This window comes from Orcinus orca, chromosome 3 (genome assembly GCF_937001465.1).
Source record: "Orcinus orca chromosome 3, mOrcOrc1.1, whole genome shotgun sequence".
Taxonomy (NCBI): Eukaryota; Metazoa; Chordata; class Mammalia; order Artiodactyla; family Delphinidae; genus Orcinus; species Orcinus orca.
The window spans coordinates 23674747-23698064 of record NC_064561.1 but is presented as its reverse complement, the minus strand read 5'-3'; the positions used below and the strand labels follow the sequence as shown (position 1 = coordinate 23698064).

The window sequence follows — 23318 nt, the reverse complement described above, 5'->3', positions numbered from 1 at the left end:
TGAGCTGGAAGTATAGCCAAACTCTTCAAGGTCTCCAGCTCCACCTGCAGTTTCTGCCTGGCTGGGACATTGCCCCAGAGTGGGGTTAAGTTTAAGGAGTCTTAGTTCCCCTACCAGGGACTGAACCCGGGGCCCCAGCAGTGAAAGTGCTGAGTCCTAACCACTGGACCGCCAGGGAATTCCCTGTATATGTATGAAAAAAGGATACCACAGTCTCAGAGGGTGGCGTTGACGTCATATAAAGGTAACACATATGACAGCTATAACAAAGAATGGAAGGTAAAAGAATCTATATGGATATAAGCCTTCTGAATTTTATTTAATTGGTAAAATATTAACTCTAGACTGTGAAACAATACGTATACATAGTGTTATTCCAAGAACAATTAAAAATGACAAACTCAAGAAAATTGGATAACCTCAATAGTCCTATATTTAGGAATTGTGGACAAGATAGCTAAAACATTCACATATGTGTTTTGTGAAAAGTTTTTCTCTTGGTTAATTGCCTAGGAGTGGGTTTTTGGGTCATATGGTAAGTATGGCCCTCTCAGCCAGCCCTGGCCACCACTTCAGGTGTCACCCCAGCAGGATCTGGATGGTGTGGGCACTTCCGTTCTTAGCGACTCCCCTCCAGTGCCGCCAGGGGAAAGGGCAGGAGGACGCAGAGGCGCTGCTGCCAAAGCTGCCGCCTCTTGTGGGAGCTGCACAGCCAGCAACCTTGCTCCACTTTTCTGGGCGGGGATCCCGTCCAGTACAGTTAGTTACCCCGACAGCACTGGGGCGCGGCCAGGGGAGAAGGGGCAGCTGTCCTGCCAAGAAGCTCATCACCCTCAAGGCAAACACCTCCAGCCCTCAGACCCCCGGGAGATTCAGAAGCGCTAGACGGTCCAGGGGCGCGCATCCTCACCTGTGCGCCCCAGGGCCTGACGTGCACTCTGCGCATGCGCCACCCCTCCCTAAACTTTTGCGCCCCGCCAACGCACGCCCATTGTTCGCTCACAGGTTTCAGAGTATAAAAAGGCAACAGGCCAAAGAGAGCGCACTCCGCTTTTGGCCGAGTTGGCAGCTGAAGGAGAGTGCTCGGAGCCCAGCTCTGTATCCACGGACCGACCTCACCCAAGTTCTCTAGGAGCAGTTACTTAGGTAGGTCCTGCCCCTCACCCTCGTCCCGGGCACTGGGGGACCAGCACCTGCCAGGAGGGCTCGGCTGCCCCCAGCCCGCTCCCCGCGCCCACCGACTTCCCGTGGCCGGCCCGGGTCACCCAGCTGTCTATGGCCGGCTATCCACTCGCAGGCCGGCCCACAAGTGTCCAGTGACTCTGCCATCTGCGCTTTGCCACAGAGTCTCTGAGACCCCATTCTACCATCCCGCAGACGCTGCACTCCTTATGGGGATCCTTATCTCCATCTTCAGGCGAGGCCATCGGAAGAAGGCAGTGATGGGTGCTCGCACCTCCACGACGTCCCGCAGCTCAGTGTCTGCAGTGGACACAGTCACTGTCAGTGTGGCGCGGGGGCAACCAGTGCCGGCCACGACACACAGCTGTGTCCTGAACTACAGCACAGAGAAGACGGTGTTGAGGGCCCTGGGAGAGAGCGGGCAAGGGATGGCCAAGCAGGAGGAAGTCCCCACAGTCACAGGGAAGAACGATGACCAGAGAAGTGGCCCCAATGACACCGGGGGCGCACGATCTGCATTTAGGTCCCTGGGGGGCTCTTTCTTCGTGCCCAGGCCTGGACCTCTGCAGAGAGACCTCCACGCCAAGTGGGCAGAGGACAGATCCGCCAGGAAACTGCAGACCACTTGTATGAGCTCCTGCCCCCAAAGAAACGCCATCACGAGCTCATATAGCTCCACCCGAGGTTTCCTGCCAGTGAAGAGAAGGAGGGATCCCGCCATACCGCAAGGGCTGCCCCAGATGTCTGCAAAGACAGGGCGCGAGGAGGGTCCTCCATCGCCCTCTGCAGCTCCGGTGGTTTCCCAGAGGAAAAGCCAGCCTGACAAAAATGCAGAGGCAACAAGAGGGCAGAAAAGGCCCTGGAGGAACGGCTCCCGCACACCTGACAGTCCCAGGCCCCGAAAACGCAGGATTCTTCTGCTGCTGCTCAGGCTAGGGGAGCCTCTGTGGCCCCAGACCTCTTGTATGAGCTCCTGCCCCCAAAGAAACGCCATCAAGAGCTCATATATCTCCACCCGAGGTTTCCTGCCAGTGAAGAGAAGGAGGGATCCCGCCATACCGCAAGGGCTGCCCCAGAAGTCTGCAAAGACAGGGCGCGAGGAGGGCCCTCCATCGCCCTCTGCAGCTCCGGTGGTTTACCAGAGGAAAAGCCAGCCTGAAAAAAATGCAGAGGCAGCAAGAGGGCAGAAACGGCCCTGGAGGAACGGCTCCCGCACATCTGACAGTCCCAGGCCCCGAAAACGCAGGTTTCCTCTGCTGCCCCACAGGCGAGGGGAGCCTCTGATGCTGCCCCCAGCCCCTGAGCCGGGTTTCCGGGTCACTGCCGAAGACCTAGACTCGGAGAAGGAAGCAGCGTTTCGGAGCATCAACAGTGCGCTGCGGGGTGAGACCTATGCCATCAGGGACCTGGGCAGCTCTCCCCAGCATAGGCAAGCAAAAGATCCAGCCTTTGCCTCTGCTCCAGGCCCCCCAGCTTCGGGCGGCCCCGCACAAGCATCTTCTGGAGGGGGTTCATCCACAAATTCCACCGTGGGCACCCATGCCAGCACACAGCTGGGTTTTGGGAGCAGAGCGGCTGCCCTAGATGATCTGAGCTGCATGTTTGCAGCTCTCAGCGTGACATCAAGAATGGAGGGGGCCCCCGAGCACCACACACAGCAATGAGGGCAGCGTGGGCCTGAACTCCTGGGGCCCTCCTCACCAGAGCCACCCCATGGCGACCACGGGACCCAGCCCTAAGAAGAAGCCTGGGTTTGGAGGCACTACTGCCCCCATCTTAACTCACATCCCTGGGGGCGCACCCAGGCAGGGCCCCCCTACTTCCAGCGGAGGGCGCAGCCCATGCCCAGCCAAGGCTGACTTTAGGGGTGTGTCGGTTCCGGCCTCTACTCCTATCAGCCTCAGCTCCGCAGTGGGCACAGCAAGGTGCAGCCTTGCTCTTAGGGCCCCCTCATCACCTGCCCAGGGCGTGGCTGGACAAAAAACCACTGGGCCATCGACCAAGTCATTCTCCTCCAGGTCGCGATTCATTACCTTGGGGTTTAAGAGGAGGAAGTTGGCCTGAGCCAATAACTTTGGGGCGAGGCCATCAGTGTCCACCTCCTCCCAGGCTGGGCCTCGTGTGGACCCTGTTTCGATGTGAAACTTATAATAAAGCTTTGTTCTTGTTCTTTTGCATAATCCTCACGTGTCTGTGATCTGTAGATCAAGTGTGGAAAAGCACTGGCTTGTATGAGTGGTAACATGGAAAGCCAGACCTGTTGACAGTTTCCTGTGACCCTGCTCATGGGTTGTGAAGAGTAGCACAACAAGATGGCTACAAGGGCCCTATATTAAAAGTGTGTTTTGAGTTTAAACGATGCAGCCGGGAATCAAATGGGCCCAGAGGGAGGGGTAAACAGGGAGGGTCATCCTTGTCTGTTGTAATTGCTACTTCCCACCCACCCCTCTGGCCTGGAGGGGGCTGGGTCATCCCAAGCACACACCAGCCGCCCATACTCTACACGTTTAGTATTTTCTAATGTAGCAGTTTCTTTGACTTTTTTTGTTTTACTTTAATAGGTCTTAGGCAAATCATTTACATGCACGTCTCACTCGGAGAGTATATGTCCATACAACCTAAAGCAATCTACAGATCCAGTGCAATCCCTATCAAAATTCCAATGACATTTTTTACATAAATAGGAAAAACAATCCTAAAATTCATATGGAACTGCAATAGACTTCAAAAGCCACAGCAATCCTGAGAAAGAAGAACAAAGCTGGAGGCAACACTTTTCCTGATTTCAAATTATACTACAAAGCTAGAGTAATCAAAATAGTATGGTACTGGCATGAAAACAGACACATACACCAATGCAACAGAATCAAGAGCCGAGAAATAAATCCACACACATACAGGCAACTAATTGACAGGGATCCAAGAATACTCAACAGGGAAAAGATAGTCTCTTCAGTAAATGGTGTTGGCAAAACTGGATACCCACATGCAAAACAAAGAAAGTGGACCCCTATCTTACACCATTTGTAAAAATTAACTTGAAATGGATTAAAGACTTAAATGTAAGACCTGAAACTGTAAAACTCCTAGAAGAGAACATAAAGAGAAAGCTCCTTAACATTGGTCTTGGTGATGATTTTTTGGGTATGGCAACAAAACCACAAGCAACAAAAACAAAAAGCAACCAATGGGACTACATCAAACTAAAAAGCTCCTGGAGAGCAAAAGAAACAATCAACAAAATGAAAAGGCAACCTAGGAATGGGAAAAATATTTGCAAACCACATGTATGATAAGAGGTTAATATCCAAAATCTATAAGGAATTCAAACAACTCCATAGCAACAAACAAACAAACAAACAAAAACAAATAATCTGATTCTAAAATAGGCAAAGCAGGGGACTTCCCTGGTGGTCCAGTGGTTAAGACTCCACACTTCCACTGCAGGGGGCATGGGTTTGATCCCTGGTCAGGGAATTAAGGCCCGCATGTCATGCAGTGTGTGTAAAAAAATAAAATAAAATAGGCAAAGCAAGACTAGGAAACAACTAAGTGTCCAACAGGTGAATGGATAAAGAAAATGTGACATATAGATATAGATAGATAGATAGATAGATATAGATAGATAGATAGATATAGATAGATAGATATAGATAGATAGATAGATAGATATAGATAGATAGATAGATATAGATAGATAGATAGAGAGATATAGATAGATAGATAGATAGATATAGATAGATAGATAGATAGATAATGGAATTTTATTCAGCCACATGAAAAGAAGGAAATCTGCCATTTGTGACAACACAGATAGACCTTGAGGGCATTATGCTAAGTGCATTAAGTCAGAGGGCGAAACATAAATACTGTATGAGATCACTTATATGTGGAATCTTTAAAAACAAAGAAGAAACAACTCACAGATACATAGAATAGACTGGTTGCCAGAGGTGGGAGGTGGGTGAAATAGCTGAAATGGTCCAAAGGTACAAACTTCAAGTTATAAGATAAGTAAGTCCTGGGGATGTCATGTATAGTGTAGTGACTATAGCTAACAATATTGTTGTGTATTTGAAAGTTGCTAAGAGAGTAGATCTTAAAAGCTCTCATCACAAGAAAAAAATAATTTGTTACTGTGAGTGGTGATGTATGAAAAGCCATGGAAGAAGCTTAAATGCATATTGCTAGTTGAAAGAAACCAGTCTGAAAAGACTACACACTGGATGATTCCAACCATATGACATTCTGGGAAAGGCAAAACTATGAAAACAAGAGGACATGTGGCCCCAGTGGACACCACTGTCTCTCCTTTCAGGAGCCTCCAGGTGCTGGAGACCTTCCCTCCTGAGATCCAGGTCTTCATGAAGGACTCCAGTGGCCAGGGCAAGCCTTACGCCATTGACCCTGATGACTCCATCCACGACTTGAAAGAGAAGGTTGAAGAGGCTGGAGGACCTTACATGGAGGGTCCCGGGGCCAGAAACTGTGGAATCAATAGCTTCTCTGACTGCACATCAAGGATTGTGACACCATCATGCTCGTTAAGAGAGGCCCCACATCCCCACGAGTGCCAAGATCAGGCTGTTCATTTTATAGACTTCTATGGTCATGTCCCCGTAGCTCACCCCTTTCTACCCAGACCACTGTGCTCTTTCTGAAGCACAAATAGAAACAGAATCCTCCCCTGCTTAAAATTCTCCAATGGCTCCTATTACCTACAGAATCAAGTTCAAGTTCCTTTGCTTGGCATTCAGGGTTCTTGACCATTTAGCTCTTGCTGACCTCTCAGTCTCTCCTCGTCACTCTCAAAACATACCAGACGTGGCCAAACACTTGCAATTCCAGAACACTGAATGTTGGCTCACAACTCCATGACTTTGTGTCAACTTTCCTTCTCCCCCATGTTGTCACCATTCAAAGTTCAAACCTCTAAGTTATTGATTCTCAAAAGTATGGACCCCAGACCAGCAGAATCAACATCATCTGGGAACATCTTTGAAATAAAAATTCTCAGCAGCTAGCCCAGAATTACCTGAGTTAGGTTCTCTGGAAGTGGGACTCAGCAATCTGTGTCTTAACAAGCCTTCCAAGTAATTCTGAGCAAATATGGAAGTTCCAGGGAGTTAACACCCCAGGGGGTAAGCCTTGGCCCATTGAAAGACAGGAACCAGCGAGTGCAGTGAGTGCATACTCCCCTCCTCCACCCCTCAGGTGGATAATTTTGAGGCATGTTCTGCATTGCTCCTTAGAGGGTCCCCAGTGGGATCAAAGCTCAGCTGCCCACAGTAGTGATCAATTTCATGATATTTCTTGGACTGTTTTTTCCTCCTTCTCAATCCCCCACACCTGTCCCTTGGGATCATTTCCCAAAACAAGTCTCATGCAAATCCTTGTCTCAGGCTCTGCATTTGGAGGAACACAAGCTAAGAGAAAACCCATCTTTATGCATCTTCCTCCTTCCTAAAACCCAGCCCACACCCTTCCTAACTACTAGCTCTTCCCCCACTGCCATAGAAATGTGCAAAACTGCGTGGCATTTCTACAAACCATAAAACCAATACACAATCGACTGCATGTTCCCCCTTTTTTTTTTTATGTGGTACGCGGGCCTCTCACTGTTGTGGCCTCTCCTGTTGCAGAGCACAGGCTCCGGACGCGCAGTCTCAGCAGCCATGGCTTGTGGGCCTAGCCGCTCCGCAGTGTGTGGGATCTTCCTGGACTGGGGCACGAACCCATGTCCCCTGCATCGGCAGGAGGACTCCCAACCACTGCGCCACCAGGGAAGCCCCATGTTCCCTTTTTAAATCGTTTTTTTTTCTTTTTTGGCCTCACTGCAAGGCCAGCAGGTTCCTAAATACCAGACCAAGGATTGAACCCTGGTCCCTGGCAGTGAAAGCCCAGAGTCCCAACCGCTGGACTGCCAGGGAATTCCCCCTTTTGAAATCTTGAAAGCTGCTGAACTCCCAGATATCTCATGAAAATGAATAATGAAATGAATCAAAACTAATATGTAAGGTCTATTGAGCAAAGTGGTGGCTACCAGTGGGGAAAAGGAAGTGGGGAGAGGCAAAATAGGAGAACGGGATTAAGAGGTACAAACTACTGTGTATAAAATAGATAAGCTACAAGGACATATTGTACAGCACAGGGAATAGAGCCAATATATTATAATAACTTTAGTTTTTCAAAGGTTTATTATTTATTTAATTTATTTTTGGCTGCCTTGGGTCTTAGTTGCGAGACGCAGGATCTTCATTGAGGCGTGCGGCATCTTTCATTGCAGCACGTGGGCTCTTCGTTGTGGTGTGGAGGTTTCTCTCTAGTTGTGACCTGCATGCTCCAGGGCACATGGGCTCAGTAGTTGTGGCGTGCGGGCTTAGTTGCCCTGCCGCCTGTAGGATCTTAGTTCCCCGACCAGGGATCAGACCTGTGTCCCCTGAATTGGAAGGCAGATTCTTTACCATTGGATCACCAGGGAAGTGCCTGTAATAACTTTAAATGGACTATAACCTGTAAAAATATTGAATAACAATGTACACCTGAAACTGATATAGTGTTGTAAATCAATTATACTTCAAAAAAATGTTTTAAACTAAGATGTAAGGTCTGAATGTTTGAATAACTTTTGTTTGAATAACTTTTATACTGCCTTGAAGCTCATTATCTGTCATTATAAACATAGGACAAATGTTTGGAATCTCACTTTATTGTTGACTTTGGTTTGCGAAATTGCCACTGCTCTTTAAACAGTTATAATATAGGACTGTTTAAGGACCAGGCACTACCAAACTTTGAAAATATGGAGACTTTTAGAATTTATGTAATTAAAAATGTGATTCTTTCCGTTTGGGGTTAGCCAGTTGGAGAGTTTAAATTGAAACGTGTCATGATTGAGGGGTTTTTTTTTTCCCCCAAATGGTATTTAAGACAACAAACACCCTCCACCCCACCACTTCCTCCAGCTAACACCTGGTCTTTCTCCTCCCTGTCACGACAAAGTTCTTGAAAGTGTTATCTACACTCCTGGTCTCCATCCTCCTCACCCAACTTACTCTTCAACCCCGCACCTAAGATCTGGCTTCTGCTCCCAGCTCTCCCTTACATTTCACCCACAGTGATCACCAGTAGCCTCTTGGGTGCTTCTCAGACCTATATTCCTGAACTTATCGGAAGCATTAGGCAATGTGGACAACTATTTTAAGCTCTCTGGCTTAAACAGCTACCCTTGTAGACCTCCCCACTTCCCACTCCTCCTTGTAACTTCCTCCCTTTGTTAATAGTACCCTCCATCCATTACCCAGGTACCCAAGCCAGAGAGCTGATAGCCATCCTGTCTTTTCCCTCACCTCCTACCTGTAGTCACCAAGTCCTGTTCACCCTTCCCCCAAGGTAGACCTAGAATCCCATCCCTTCTCCAGCCAAGTCCGGGTCACCTTCCCTCTCACCTGGATCACTGTACAGTGTCCTGACACCTCTCCCTACATATCTACCCCTGCCCCCTGCAATCCATCCTCCCCACAGAAGCAGCCAGACCAATCTTTCCAGAATGGTCATTTCACCTCTGGTCGCTCCTCTGATTTGCCACTACCCTCAGGACAAAGTCAGCGCAGATTCACCTGATATGTGACCCACTGGATCACTTTCTCTTTCCTAGAACAATGTTTCCACTTGGCTATCAAAACACACTCCGGATTTTTCTTCCACCTCCCTGGCTACTCCTTCGCATTCTTGTTTGCCGGATGCTTGCCTCTCCCCAATCACTTAATACTATTAAGTGTTTCAGGGCCCAGTCACTGGTCCTTTTCTTGCCTTGCTCTATACTCACTCCCTTGGTGAACCCACCCAGCCTCATGGCTTTAAATATATCTATGCTGGTCATTTGTATCTCAACCCCAGACTTCGTCCCTGAAATCCAGACTCAAATATGCAACTTCCTAGCCAACTCGGATCTCACTAGACACTCAAGTTTGCTTCCAAAGCCGAGCTCCCGACCTTCATGCCTACACTGTGCTCTGGCCCAGTCTTTCCCTTCTCAGTTAAGGACAATTCTATCCTTCCAGTGCTAAGGCCAAAAGCCTTAGAGTGGTCCTTGACTCTAATTTTTCTCTCACATCACACTCTATCCTTTAGCAAGACCTGTTTATATACTCAAAATATAGCCAGTGAAATGATATGAGGTCTGGGATTCACTTCCGAATAATACAGGAGGGGAGATGTGGATGGAGATATCATTGAAACAAGATTGTCTGTAGGTTGGGACTTCCCTGGTGGTCCAGTGGTTAGGACTCTGTGCTTCTACTGCAGGGGGCATGGGTTCAATCCCTGGTTGGGGAACTAAGATCCCGCATGCCGGGTGGCCAATAAAAATTAAAATGGGCAGAAGACCTGAATAAACATTTAAAAAACTGTCTACAGGTTGATAATTGTTGAAGATGGGGGATGGTACGTGGAGGTTCATTGTATTATTCTACTTTTGTTCATGTTTGAAATTTTCCATAATAAGAAAATTGAATCATACCACTTCTCCCTACCTTTCACTGCTACCATTCTGATCCAAGGCGCCATATCTCTTGCCTGGACTGTTGTAGTAGCTTCTTAACTGAATTCCTGCTTCTGCTCTCACCTCCACTCCCCACCCTCTGCTTTTAATCCAATCTTCCCACGAACAGCCAGTGTGATACCGTTAAAATGAAAGTCCATCCATGTCCCTCTTCTGCTTGGAACTCCCCAGTGGCTCCCCATTTCAATCAGAGTAAAAGCCAAAGTCTTAGTAGTCTTCAAGATCCTACACAATTTGCCCCCTACCCTTGTACTCAAACCTCATCCCCTCCCACTCTCCCCCTTTGATCATTCCATTCCAGTCACACTGCTATTCCTCAATCCCACCAGGCATACTGCCGCCACAGGGCCTTTGCACTTGCTGTTCCTTCTCCCATTCTTCTTTAATTTTTTTAAATTTATTTTATTCTTTTTAAATTTTTGGCTGAGCCGGGTCTCAGTCGCGGCACACGGGATCTTTCGTTGGGGCGTGTGGACTTCTTAGTTGCCGCATACAGACTCTTAGCTGCGGCATGCATGTGGAATTTAGTTCCCCGATCGGGGATCGAACCTGGGCCCCCTGCATTGGGAGAGTGGAGTCTTACCCACTGGACCACCAGGGAAGTCCCACTTTCTCTCATTCTTCCCTCTGACATACATACCGCTCACTCTTCGCCTCCTTCATGTCTTTGCTCAAATGTCTCCTTTTCAGACCTCCCCTAGCCACCTTTCTTGAGACTGAACCCCTGAACATTGCCACTTCTCACCCCCCCACACACACGTACTCAGTACCTTTTAACCTCTTTCCCTGCTTTATTTTCCTGATTAGCGCTTATCACCGTCTTAATTATTATAATGTTACTTATTTATCCTGTTTATTATCTGTCTCCACCATTAGAGTGTTAGCTCTCTGCAGTCCGAGAATTTTGCCTATTCACTGCTGTATCCCCAGGACACCTGCCTGGCACATAGCGGGCACTCAACAAATGTTTGTTGAATGAACGAATGAATGGCATTCCGAGTTTCAATCCCTGCCCACCTGTCCAGGCACAGCTCTCCCCTCTCCCCTCCCTGCCCTCCATGCCAACGTGGATCTGACAGCCGAGTCTTGGCACATGGCAGGATGATTCACACTTCTCAGCCTTATCCTGTCTTGTGCCCTCTGTCTCGTGGCCGCATTCCCAGTCTTTTAAGACTCATCTCAAGCAGGTGTTCACTGACACCACAGGTGACCCCAAAGAAACTCTTCTGCCTGAATTTCCACCAAGTTTCTGTGCCCTCTTTTCTCCTAGTACACAGGACACTGGACTCTCTGTGTCTCCTCTGTCTCCCCCACTGCTCTGGGAGCCCCTGGGGCAGGAACCACGTCTTACATTGTCTTCTTTGCACAATGTCTGGCACCCAGCCAGCACTCAATAGATGTACAGTGAACGAATAACAATACTTGCATTTACTTAATGTTTTCTCTGCTAAATGTTCTCTTGCTTAATCCACACAACCTATGGGGTAAGTATTATCCTTAAACCCATTTTAAGGATTATTTCTGTGAGGGTCAGAGAGGTTAAGAGTCTGGCAAAGGGCAGACTGGAATTCCAGAGTTTGTTCTGCGGAACCCTAGAATTCCCACTGTTCAGCCCAACCTCCAGCGAGTGCCTGCTCTTACTGAGCCTGTTTTGGGTGACAAGCTTGTGGGGATGGGATTGGTGGATACCATCCAACTCCCATCTCCTGGGGGAGTTGCCTTTCCCAGGGCCATCCTCAAGCCAGTTTCAGTTTCCAAGTTGTAAAAGGGAAACTAAGAGGTGAGAAACGAAACCTACAGCAGAAAGGGTGACTAAAAGCCCCGCCTGTTAAGGTGGTTTCACCCAGTGTCCCTCGGTACCCCAGCTGCAGTGAATGGCCTCCAGGAAGAGGATCCCCTGGTCAGCCAGACACCCCTTGTTTCCTCTCCACTCTGGTCCTTTGTTCCACAGGGTGCTGGAGGTCAGCTGAGGAGGAGTCCCCTTAAAGAAGAGTGTGTGTGCCAGGAGCTGGGTATGTGTGTGGGTATAGATCTAGCCACCAGTGGTACTCTCAAGACAGAGATGGCAGTGCCCCCGGAGCTCTTTGTCACCCCAGCTTCCAGGCTGAACTCCTTCGTGGCTCACTGCCTGCATCCCAGCCAGAAGTGGAAAAAAGAGGTGTTGGAGACTGTGCAGACCGTGGAGCAGTTCCTGAGGGAGCAGAGCTTCCAGGGGGAGCAAGGGCTGGACCAGGAATCGGGGGTGCTGAAGGTGGTCAAGGTGAGACTGGTTCCCTCCATCCCCAGGCCAGGGCTGGGCAAAATGCAGCTTGTGGGTCTACATCCCTGAGGATGCTGGGACCTGTTGCCTCATTATCTCTAGCCCATGCTACAGACATCTCAAGACACTCCATCCCAATGCACTGCTGCCTTGAGCAGAGCAAGTCCAGTAAGGAAGCTAATAATAATAGTGTACTTTTTGGATGCACTAGCCTAACCCCTTAACATGTATTATGTCTAATTTGTGTACCCTGTGAGGTATGTACTATTCTTTTCCCATTTTACAGATGAGCAGAATGGAAACTCAGTGATTTAAGATCCATAATGACCAAACGCAATGCAAGGTCTCTGATTGGATCTTGGTGTGAATGGACCATCTGTAAAATATAATTTGGGAACAATTGGGGAAATTTCAATATGGCCAGAATATTAAATAATATATATATATATATAAGGGAATTGTTTTTTTAATATTTATTTATTTTATTTATTTATTTTCTTGGCTGCGTCAGGTCTTAGTTGTGGCAATGCGGGATCTTTTGTTGCAGCGTGCGGGCTCGGGCTTCTCTCTAGTTGTGGCGTGCAGGTTTTCTCTCCCTAGTTGTGGCGCGTGGATTCCAGGGTGTGTGGGCTTTGTAGTTTGCGGCACACAGGCTCTCTAGTTGAGGCGTAGGAGCTCAGTAGTTGTGGCACGTGGGCTTAGTTGCCCTGCAGCATGTGGGATCTTCGTTCCCTGACCAGGGATCGAACCCGAGTCCCCTGCATTGGAAGGTGGATTCTTTACCACCGGACCACCAGGGAAGTCCCAGGGAACTGTTTTTTTGAGGCGTAATAGTTTTGTGGTTATGGGGGAAAATGTTCTCTTTTGTTGGACACAAATGCTGAAGTATTTAGAGACGATGGTACTTAGCGTTTGTAATTTACTTTAAAGTGGCTTAGTTGAAGCAAATATGGCAGAGTTTAGACTTGTTGAATCTGGGCGGATGTATAAGTGTTCATTGTATTCTCTTTCTATTTTTCTGTTTAAAATTTTTGATAATGGAAATTTTTTTTTAATGGAAGCTCAGAGAGTGAGGTCACTTGCCCAAGGTCACACAGCTAGTGGTGAAGCTGGGATTTCACCCAGGATCTATCTTACTCTGCTCCAGGCTGCCCTCACTGAGCTTTTTTCCCCCAAGCCCTTCCTGCAGCTGCATCATGTCACCTCCTGTCCTAGCTAGGATAATAATGCAAGAGGGTCAAAACTAGAAAGGTGTGATGAGAAAAACAACTTTGAGGAAAAAATTTTGTTTTTCTGAGTGGCTGCCTAGGCATTTTACAGTATGGTGACCCTACTAACACCAAAAGTTCAGAGTCTGGACTTTTAGATAGGTTTAGGGTATCCCCACAGGTTCCTGCTTTGCCTTCCCCGGTGGAAACTTTTAATATAACCACTGAGTGGGCTTCCCTGGTGGTCCAGTGGTTAAGACTCTGAGCTTCCACTGCAGCGGGCATGGGTTTGACCCCTGGTCAGGGAAGTGCTGCATGCCACACTGTGTGGCCAAAAAACATAAATAAATAAAATTTTTTAAAAATTTAGAGCTAAGTGGGTTTTAAATAAAATTTTTTAATGTAAATTGATACAGCCACTATGGAGAACAGTATGGAGGTTCCTTAAAAAACTACAGATAGAACTACCATACGACCCAGCAATCCCACTACTGGGCATATACCCTGAGAAAACCATAATTCAAAAAGAGTCATGTACCAAAATGTTCATTGCAGCTCTATTTACAATAGCCAAGACATGGAAGCAACCTAAGTGTCCATCAACAAATGAATGGATAAAGAAGATGTGGCACATATATACAATGGAATATTACTCAGCCATAAAAAGAAACAAAATTGAGTTATTTGTAGTGAGGTGGATGGACCTAGAGTCTGTCATACAGAGTGAAGTAAGTCAGAAAGAGAAAAACAAATACCGTATGCTAACACGTATATATGGAATCTAAGGAGAAAAAAAAAAGAAGGTCATGAAGAACGTAGGGGTAAGACAGGAATAAAGACACAAACCTACTAGAGAATGGACTTGAGGATATGGGGAGGGGGAAGAGTAAGCTGTGACAAAGTGAGAGAGTGGCATGGACGTATATACACTACCAAACGTAAAATAGCTAGTGGGAAGCAGCCGCATAGCACAGGGAGATCAGCTCGGGGCTTTGTGACCATCTAGAGGGGTGGGATAGGGAGGGTGGGAGGGAGACGCAAGAGAGAAGAGATATGGGAACATATGTATATGTGTAACTGATTCATTTTGTTATTAAGCAGAAACTAACACACCACTGTAAAGCAATTATACTCCAATAAAGATGTTAAAAAAAAATAACCACTTAGAGTTAAGCCTGTGAAAAGTTAGTAGCCTCTGCCCCAATCACCTTGTAAGGACTAGGTGCTTGCTACCCCGCTCTATCTCCTGCTGGCTTGTGACCTGGGGTGGAAGACTGCCCTTCCCCCGGCTCACTGTGTCCCCTTGCTTCTGGGATCTGTAAGTAATAAATCATTTTTTTTATTTTTTAAATTAATTTTTGTTGGAGCATAGCTGTTTTACAATGTTGTGTTAGTCTCTGCTGTACAGCAAAGTGAATCAGTTACACGTATACATATACCCCTCCTTTTTAGATTTCTTTCTCACTTAGGTCACCACAGAGCATTGAGTAGAGTTCCCTGTGCTATACAGTAGGTTCTCATTAGTTATCTATTTTTGAAAGTAATAAATCTTATGACTCTACTCCCTTTGTATGGGTGTATTGAAACTGCACCTTTCCTCCAAATGACCCCGGGGGTTTCATTTCCCCACAGAGGGAGTTTGGATGCTGAGGGAGCTACCTGCCCACACTGTGTGGGCGGCTTGTGCCCCCGGCCAACGAGAAATGAACACTTTATTTGGGCTTTAAACTCTCCCCCAACCCCTGAAAATCTGGTAAGCTGTGCTGGTCCACAAGAGTGAATGCTTGTCCTTGGGTTTGAATAGGTTTGAACTGAAGCAAGTCATGAAGCCTGTTCTAGAACGCTCTTCCCTCTCTGCCTATATCTTACCACTGGAAAAGGTGGGAAGGGCAGCACAGGCACAGCCTTCAGCGGGATGGGCTCTGTGCCATTCCCAGCCCTCTCACATAGGGCAGAAACGCCCCACCCCTGCCAATTCCTGAGTTAAAGCCCCACCTCTAATGTGACTGTATTAGGAAATAGGGTCTTTAAATTAAGGTTAAATAAAGTCATAATGGTGAAGCCCTAATCAGACTGGACTCGTGTCCCTATAAGAAGATAGAGACATCAGCGGCCTCTCTCTGTCCATGCACACACACAGGTAAGACCATGTGAGGACTCAGTGAGAAGGCAGCTGTCTGCAAGCCAGGAAGAGAGGCCTCAGAAGAAAGCAACTCTGCTGGCATCTTAATTTTAGACTGCAGAATTCCAGAACTGCGAGAAAGGAAATTTCTGTTGTTTAAGCCTCCAGTCTCTAGTATTCTATTATGACAGCCCAAACAGACTAATGCACCATTTTATGTTGGCTTTTTTCCCCAGGAGAACAGTACCTATAACAGTAGACTAGCATCCTGGTCCCCAGGCCATTTTGGTTCAGTTAAATTCTTAAAGTAGCACTTACATCTTACCTCACACTGAAATAAATCCTTTTGTAGCACGTGAGTGGCACAGAGTGGAGCTTAAAAGATTTAGTGGGCCATCAGGCTCTCTATAACCCACCCCTCGAACCTGTCTTATACCATCTTCTTTGCTTTCCAGTCCAAACTCTGTGTTCCAGTCTTTTCCCTGTCCCCCATTTATAGTGCCCACTCCTTCCTTGCCCAGTTGGAATTTTCTCTAGCTTCCATGCCGACTGCCCAAACCCCATCTCTTCTTCAGGGTCATGCTAAGCCCTACATCTTTGGGGCCTCTTCTCAACCTTCCAGCCAACCTCTGCATCACTCTGGTACTTCCTGCCTTTGCAGAAATTTAATACAAAGAGAGGAGGGGATTGGAGGCACTGTGCCTAAGATCTCAGGTGGATGAGATTCTTCCCTGCAAGCCAAGTGTCCGGCTGTAAACAATACCTTCAGGGCCTAAACAGTGAATAGAGGGATAGAAAGTGACTTGACTTTGGTGTATGTATGTGTTTATACCCATATATGTGAAGTCTGTGTTCTTGGAGTAGAGCCCCATTCATTTAGAGAAAAAAGAGCCTGCTCCAAATTCCCCATCTGGAACTAGCAATTTGTCCTTAATGAGGCACATGTATAACACAGGTTATAGATTAAGACTGACCTGAAGAGAGCACACTGACTTTCGTCTAAGCACGTCACACGTCAAAGACAGCTAGACGTGGAAGAAACCAAGAAATCAAGTGTAGGATTTCCCAAACTGCAGTCAGTTACTAGCCACATTAATAACTGTTTTAAACCTTATTCACATTGCATCAAAGGGATGCTTTGATGCACTGCTGAGGTCTTCTCAGCAAAGCTCATGGGAATTTGGTATATGAGGATCCACAACAGCGATCCATTTCATCGGTGTCAATCTTTCTGGACAGTTTGGGTGGAAAGGACAATTCCTGAAGGTGCGATACCTTCACCGCATGTACTAGCATTGGGCCTTGCTTGTGTGTGTGTCACCGACTTCAGCCTTGCTGTAGCAATAATAGCTAAGATACTGTAGAGCTGAGAGGCTATTTAAGTATTTATAGATATATACATAAGATAAAAGCACCTAACTTTTTTCTACCTATTGCTTACTTTCCACAGCGGTGTACACACCACACTTTAGGAAACAGTGATGTTGTCCAATTTGTCTTCTCATTTGAAGATGAGAAATGAAGGTCTGGAGACCTTTCATTGCTCAAGGTCATTCGAGTGTTTAAGGGCAGGATGCTGGGGTTCCTGACTTCCCGGGAACCTAACTTTTCTCTGAAATTATACTGCCCCTTAATCTCTTAGCAGTACATAAAACAAATATTGGTGACCTCGTGACATACCAGCCCTTGGGTGAAATGGAGATCTGTGACTGGCTCTCAAACTTTTAAGATATGGGAGTCTAGAAAAAAAAACCCAAAACAGTCATGCAAAGACTCACTGGGCTGGAAGGGGAGCCCGTGGTCGTCTAGCTCAGTGCTGGGCTGAACCCTGGATCGTCCAAGGAGGGTCTTGGAGGCCTCTCTGCAGGCCAAGAAGTCAAGGCATAAGGGGGAATAAGGCAGGTTTGCTTCTGTGTCTTCATGTTATTTTCATGTAAGATAGCACTGAAAATTTCAAAAGTAACACTGGAAATGTGCTGTGCTTGTCCATTTTCATCGTATAGATAATGACATGAAGGCTCAAAGGGGGATCATGTTTTGCTAGTTAATAACAGACAACATTTCTCATCCAGCATTCCTATAGCTTAAAAAAGCAATAGAGGCAAGTGGGTCCATGAACGTGGGTTTTGTGGTCATGCAGATTTGAACTTGCATCCCAGCAGGGCTTGAATGGAGTTTTTCTCTCCAAATTAGGCAAATTGTTTCTCCAAGCTCATGGAGTGGTCAGTGTTGTTATAGGGGAATGAGATAAAAGCATTTTCCTCACCATATCCTGCCCCAGACATGTTATCTGAAAGGAAGGAAGGAAGGAAAAATGGGAGGGATATATGGAGAAAGAGGGAGGAAACTAAGGTGGCAGAGAACATTCCTACAAGTCCTCCATGTTACTTCTGCTGTGCTTCCACACGCTCCTTGGGACCTTGCTTGCCAACAGAAATGTTGATTAAGCACTCTGGTTCTTATGTACGTTCTGCATTGGGAACACTTATAGTTAGGTTTCAGGGCTCTGAACTCCCCAAACTGGGAACTTGTCATTAAAAGGTCCTTTTAAAAAGCACAAGTGCCCCCAAGTTTAATGGCATTAGATTTTGGCAATGATTTCTTGAATATGACGCCGAAGGCACAGGCAACAAAAGGAAAATAGAGAAATTGACTTCATGAAAATGTTTAAAAATCTGTGCATCCAGACCCTATCAACAGAGGAAAAGGGCAATCGCAGAATGAGAGGAGATGTTTGGAAATCACATATCTGATAAGGGATTAATATCTAGAGTGTACAGAGAACTCCTAAAACTCAACCACAAAGCAAACAACCTGGCTAAAGAATGGGCAAAGGACTTGATTAGACATTTCTACTAAGAAGATACATAAATGGCCCATAAACACCTCAAAAGACGCTCAGCATCAGCGTTCATTAGGAAAATGCAAGTCAAGACTACAGTGAGACACCACCTTACACACATTAGGGTGGCTACTGTGAAAACAAAAAATAACAAGGGTTAATGAGGATGTAGGAAATTGGAACCCTGTGCACTACTGGTGAGAATGTAAAATGGTACAGCCATTGTGCCAAATATTATGGTGGTTCCTCAAAATTAAAAGTAGGATTACCATATGGTCCAATTCCACTTCTGGGTATATACCCAACATAACTGAAAGCAGGTTTTGCAAGATACTTTGTATACCTATGTTCATAGCAGCATTGTTCACAATAACTAAAATGTGGAAGGAACCCAACTGCCCACTGACAGATGAATAGATAAGCAAAACGGGATGTATACACAACAGAATATTATTCAGCCTTAAAGAGGAAGTTCTGACACAGGCTACAACATGGATGAATCTTGAGGACATGATGCTAACCTACCAGTCACAGAAAGACAAATGCTCTCGATTCCACTTGTATGAAGCACCTAGAGTGGTCAAGTTCATACGGACAGAAAGTCGAATGGTGGGTGCCAGGGGCTGGGGGTAGCAGTTGCTGGAGGGCAGAGAGTTCCAGTTTTTCCAGAAGAAAAGAGTTCTGGAGATTGGCTGCCGCACAACGTGAATCTCCTGAACGTTTCTAAACTCTACACTCATAAGTGATACGATGATACAATTTTATGTGCATTTCACTACAATTAAAAACCAAACATGGACTTCCCTGGTGGCGCAGTGGTTAAAAATCCGCCTGCCAATGCAGGGGACATGGGTTCCAGCTCTGGTCCGGGAAGATCCCACATGCCGTGGAACAACTAAGCCCGTATGCCACAACTACTGAGCCTGCACTCTAGAGCCTGCGAGCCACAGCTACTGAAGCCCGTGTGCCACAAGTACTGAAGTGCATGCACCTAGAGCCCGTGCTCCTCAACAAGAGAAGCCACCACAGTGAGAAGCCCACACACTGCAACGAGGAGTAGCCCCCGCTCGCCGCAACTAGAGAAAGCCCGCGCACAACAAAGACCCAACGCAGCCAAAAATAAATTAATTAATTAATTTAAAAATTAATTTAAAAAATTATTAAAAAAATAAAACACCAAACACAAGTGGCCCTCGGAGACACAGTAAATATTTTTGCCATTCACAGTTCAGAGCTGCCTCATTGTCAGGGTGCTAGTCTTCAGTCAACTAGCTGAGAACTGGTACAGAGGGGATGGGAACTTCCATGAAAGAGCTTCTGAAGCTAAGTAGCCTGGTCCATTTCCTAATTTCTTTAGCGAATATCTGAGTGCTTGCTGGAGCCGGGCACTGTACTTGGTCCTCGAGATAGACAGCTGTGAAAAAATTATACAGAGATCCTTGCAATCTGGGAGTGAGAGGTGGGGTAGGGAAGGACCCGCAAATGAAAGCATGGAAGTTTTTAGCATGTTACCAGATGATGTAGGTTACGGGAACAATAAAGCATCAGAGGGAAAGAGGGCTACCCTAATTAGAAGGGGACATGTGGACAGACCGGAGAGAGCAGCCCCTGTAGATATGGAGAGAAAGAACATTCTAGGCAGAGAGAATAGTAAGTGCAGGAGGCTATGGGGAGGGAGCTGCTAGGAACAGCCAGGGACAGCGTGCCAGTGTGTCTGGAAGGGCTTGAGGGAAGGGGAGGGACGGTGTGTGTGTGTGTGTGTGAGAGAGAGAGAGAGAGAGAGACAGACAGACAGACAGACAGACAGAGACAGAGACAGAGACAGAGGGCGGGGATGGGGAGGGGGAGAGAGGGAGAAGACTGCTTTTATTCGAATCCAGATGGGAGCCTCTGAAGGGTTTTGAGCTCCGAGCAACACGATCTGACTTGGGACTTACCAGGATCACCGTGACCACTGTACCTAGAACGGATTGAATGGGAGGGGGCAAAGCAGAAAAACGCATTTGAAAGGGGTGCACAGAATGGGAGAGCAGGGCTGGTGGGACCTGAGGGGAGAGGTTTTCTGTCTCTTGCAGGGTGCCGGGTAGGGTTTAGTCTGGGTGTGGCCGCCCCGCTCCCCGTCTGCAGCACTCTGCCCTCCTCACCTCCTGTAAACGGAGGCTAAGTACATCCCTGAGGCTCTCCCAGAGAGTTGATGGCCTGCCTGGGACAGTCCTGAGTCACAGCCCCTTGGCTGTCACCAGCTCCAGGGATGCTCCTGTCCTGAGCATTAACCTCCCTCAGGGGGAGTCCTCATTCTCCAGGGAGGAAATGGATATCTCACTGCTGCGGGCTCTTAACTCCTGTAAAGCTGCAGGACAAATGACTTCCCTGAACATGCTTCATGCAGGGAGGAGTGGGTAATCTCAGAGAAGGGAATAAAACTTCTCAAAACTCCGAACCGGGGGATTGCGGAGAAGCTCGCTGTCTTCTCTCTTGGGTGCGTGTGTGTGAATAGGGGAAGGAGAGGGCGGGCACCGACTTGGGTCTCGGTTCGCTCCCGCGGACCATTCTTCCAGGGCAAGTTTTTCTTAGTGTCACTCGATTTCCTGAAGTGGGAGAATGAATACCCAGTGTAGAAAAGGGGGAAGAAAAGCGTGAAATATGGTCATCTGATGACTTGTCCATTATGTATTTGAGGAAGCGAAGATTCTGAAGACCTTCACCTACTCAAGGAGAGGAAATTGCCTCTGTCTAGACCAGGACCTCTTACTTTTGCCACTGGTGACATTTTGTGTCCGATAATTCTTTGCTGTGAGCTATCCTGGGCATTGTGGGATACTCCTACAGTATCCCTGGCCTCCGCCCAGCGGACGCCAGCAGTCCTTCCCCAGCTGTGACAGCAGAAATGCCTCCTGAACTTGTCAATTGTCCCGGGGGCGGGGAGCTGGGGGGAGGGGGGCAGAGTTGCTCTGGGTTGAGAGCCCCTGACCCAGGCTCAGCAGGCACATGGGTGAAGTCAGGACTGTGTATGTCATGTCCTCTCTGGCTAACAATAATTGATGGAGTTAAAACTAATAGTGGCTTCTGCTTGGTCACTGGGACAGCAGAGCATTCACTGTTCTGCCTTGAGAGAACAATTTTCCTGTGTTTTAACTAATAAGGCCCTTGTGACGGCTGGATTCTGGGCACCCCAACTAATAAGTGTGCCGATAAGGCAAAGAAACCAAAACCAACGTCCTCCCTGATTGCCAGGGAGGGGGGCATGTTTTCTTTCCCCTCCCTCTCCTGGATCCATTCAGTAATTAGCCAAAGTAAAATGAATTTTAGCTCATGCTTAATTGCCTTTACAGCGTACTCGCCAGCACGGATGCAGTAGTGCTAAAGCAATGTTTTTAAATAAATTTTTTTAAATTTATTTTTATTTTTGGCTACCTTAGGTCTTTGTTGCTGCGCGCGGGCTTTCTCTAGTTGCGGTGAGCAGGGGCTACTCTTCATTGCGGTTAACGGGCTTCTCACTGGGGGACTTCTCTTGTTGCAGAGCACGGGCTTTAGGCGCGTGGGCTTCAGTAGCTGTGGCACGCAGGCTCCGTATTTGTGGCACACGGGCTTAGTTGCTCCGTGGCATGTGGGATCTTCCCGGACCAGGGCTCGAACCCATGTCCCCTGCACTGGCAGGTGGATTCTTAACCACTGCACCACCAGGGGAGTCCCTAAACCAGTTATTTTTTTAACTTTATGGCTTTAAATAATCCTTGGCTCTGAAATTCCCTGTACCCCTCAGCTACGTAACCACAGGCCCCTCTGCCCTAAATCCTTTTCTTATACTTTTGTAGCTTTGTAAGCAAGGCCCCTCTTTAGGAAGACATAATCCCTTCTCTGTAGAAAACATGAAAGACCTGAACAAATCAAGATTTCTCCATGGAGAATTCAGCTAGTCCTGTGCTTAGCTCCAAACAAGGAAATCCATCTCTCTAGCAAGCATGCCATTACCCGGACTAATGCCTGACTTGAATAACAAGCAAATTGTTGTGCTTTTAATTGTACCCTGCTGGGTCACAAAGCTTGTGAGAGAGGAATGTGCCCAGCTTCTGCAGGACAAACAGGTCAGGCCTCTAATCCTCCTTTTCTGTCACCTTCCCCTCCCCCTTTCCAATCCTTTCTCATCCCAGCAGAGCAGAGGGACAAAAAAGAGACAGCTAAATTATGTTTAAAATGGAAGAGTCTAAAAGAAGAAAAACGGTGGTCAGTACTGACTTGGGAGAGGATGCATTATCTATCCACAGCCTCTGCAGTGTGGCCCATTTGAGGACAATCAGTGTTCTCACCGGCTTGCTGGAGGGCGATATCTGAGAGCCTAAACCAGGCTTTCTCAGCCTCAGCACGACTGCTGGGTGGGGTTGGATGCTTCTTTGCTGTGGGCCTGTCCTGTGATGGAAGGACATTTAGCCTCGCGTAAGCTGTGACCATCCAAAGTGTCCCAAGACACTTTCAAATGTCTCCTGTGTGCAAAATTGCCCCTGGTGGAGAACCACAGCCCCAAGCCCTTCCATATTGGGATGTACTTGCTCTCTCTCTCAATCTCTGCACCCCCCCCCCCAGTACACAAAACCCAAGAAAATCATGGTTCCTGTGTTAAAACTGGGGAGATCAACGTGCTCTTCATGTAGGTAGAATGAGTGGAAAGGAAAAAGACGCTGACTTGTGTGTAGGGGACAGAGTGGGAACCCCCTCAACACCAAGACTGAAAAGAGTCTTAGGATGTGGGTGTGTTTGTGGCTCCCGCTGGGAAGTGGCAATGACCCTGGTTGAACAAGCCAACTTTCGAACTCCTCTACCCTGTGCACTTTGGAATAGGGCTTGCTGTGGGCGAGATGAGGAGTGATGGCGAGGCTGCAGAGATGAAGGCGCCTCTGAAGGTGCTGACTGTCTCCTCCCACACTACTTGGGACAGGGGAGAACTACCCAGCTTCACAGAGATGCCCATTGCTCAGACAATGACAATCCTGTCTTGGACCTAAACATCGGGATGAAAGAGGGCTACTGACAAGACAGACGTTGTGCAAACATGGGGTTGCACTTTCATTACAGACATCGAGGCAAACATTTCACTCCTGGTGATATAATGAGACCTCCCTATTTTTAGGAATTTACAAGAAGCA

The 23318-nt window shown here is 47.3% G+C and overlaps 1 protein-coding gene across 1 annotated transcript; it reads left to right on the top strand.

Annotated features, from left to right (window-relative positions):
- The first annotated feature begins 994 nt into the window (after positions 1-994).
- LOC125963956 (uncharacterized) lies at positions 995-22094 on the top strand. The gene is made up of 5 exons (XM_049707861.1): positions 995-1146; positions 1378-2611; positions 5501-5708; positions 11697-12005; positions 21993-22094. The coding sequence occupies exons 2-5, from the start codon at positions 1392-1394 to the stop codon at positions 22092-22094; spliced, it is 1839 nt and encodes a 612-aa protein (XP_049563818.1). The 5' UTR covers positions 995-1146; positions 1378-1391.
- The last annotated feature ends 1224 nt before the right edge of the window (positions 22095-23318 follow it).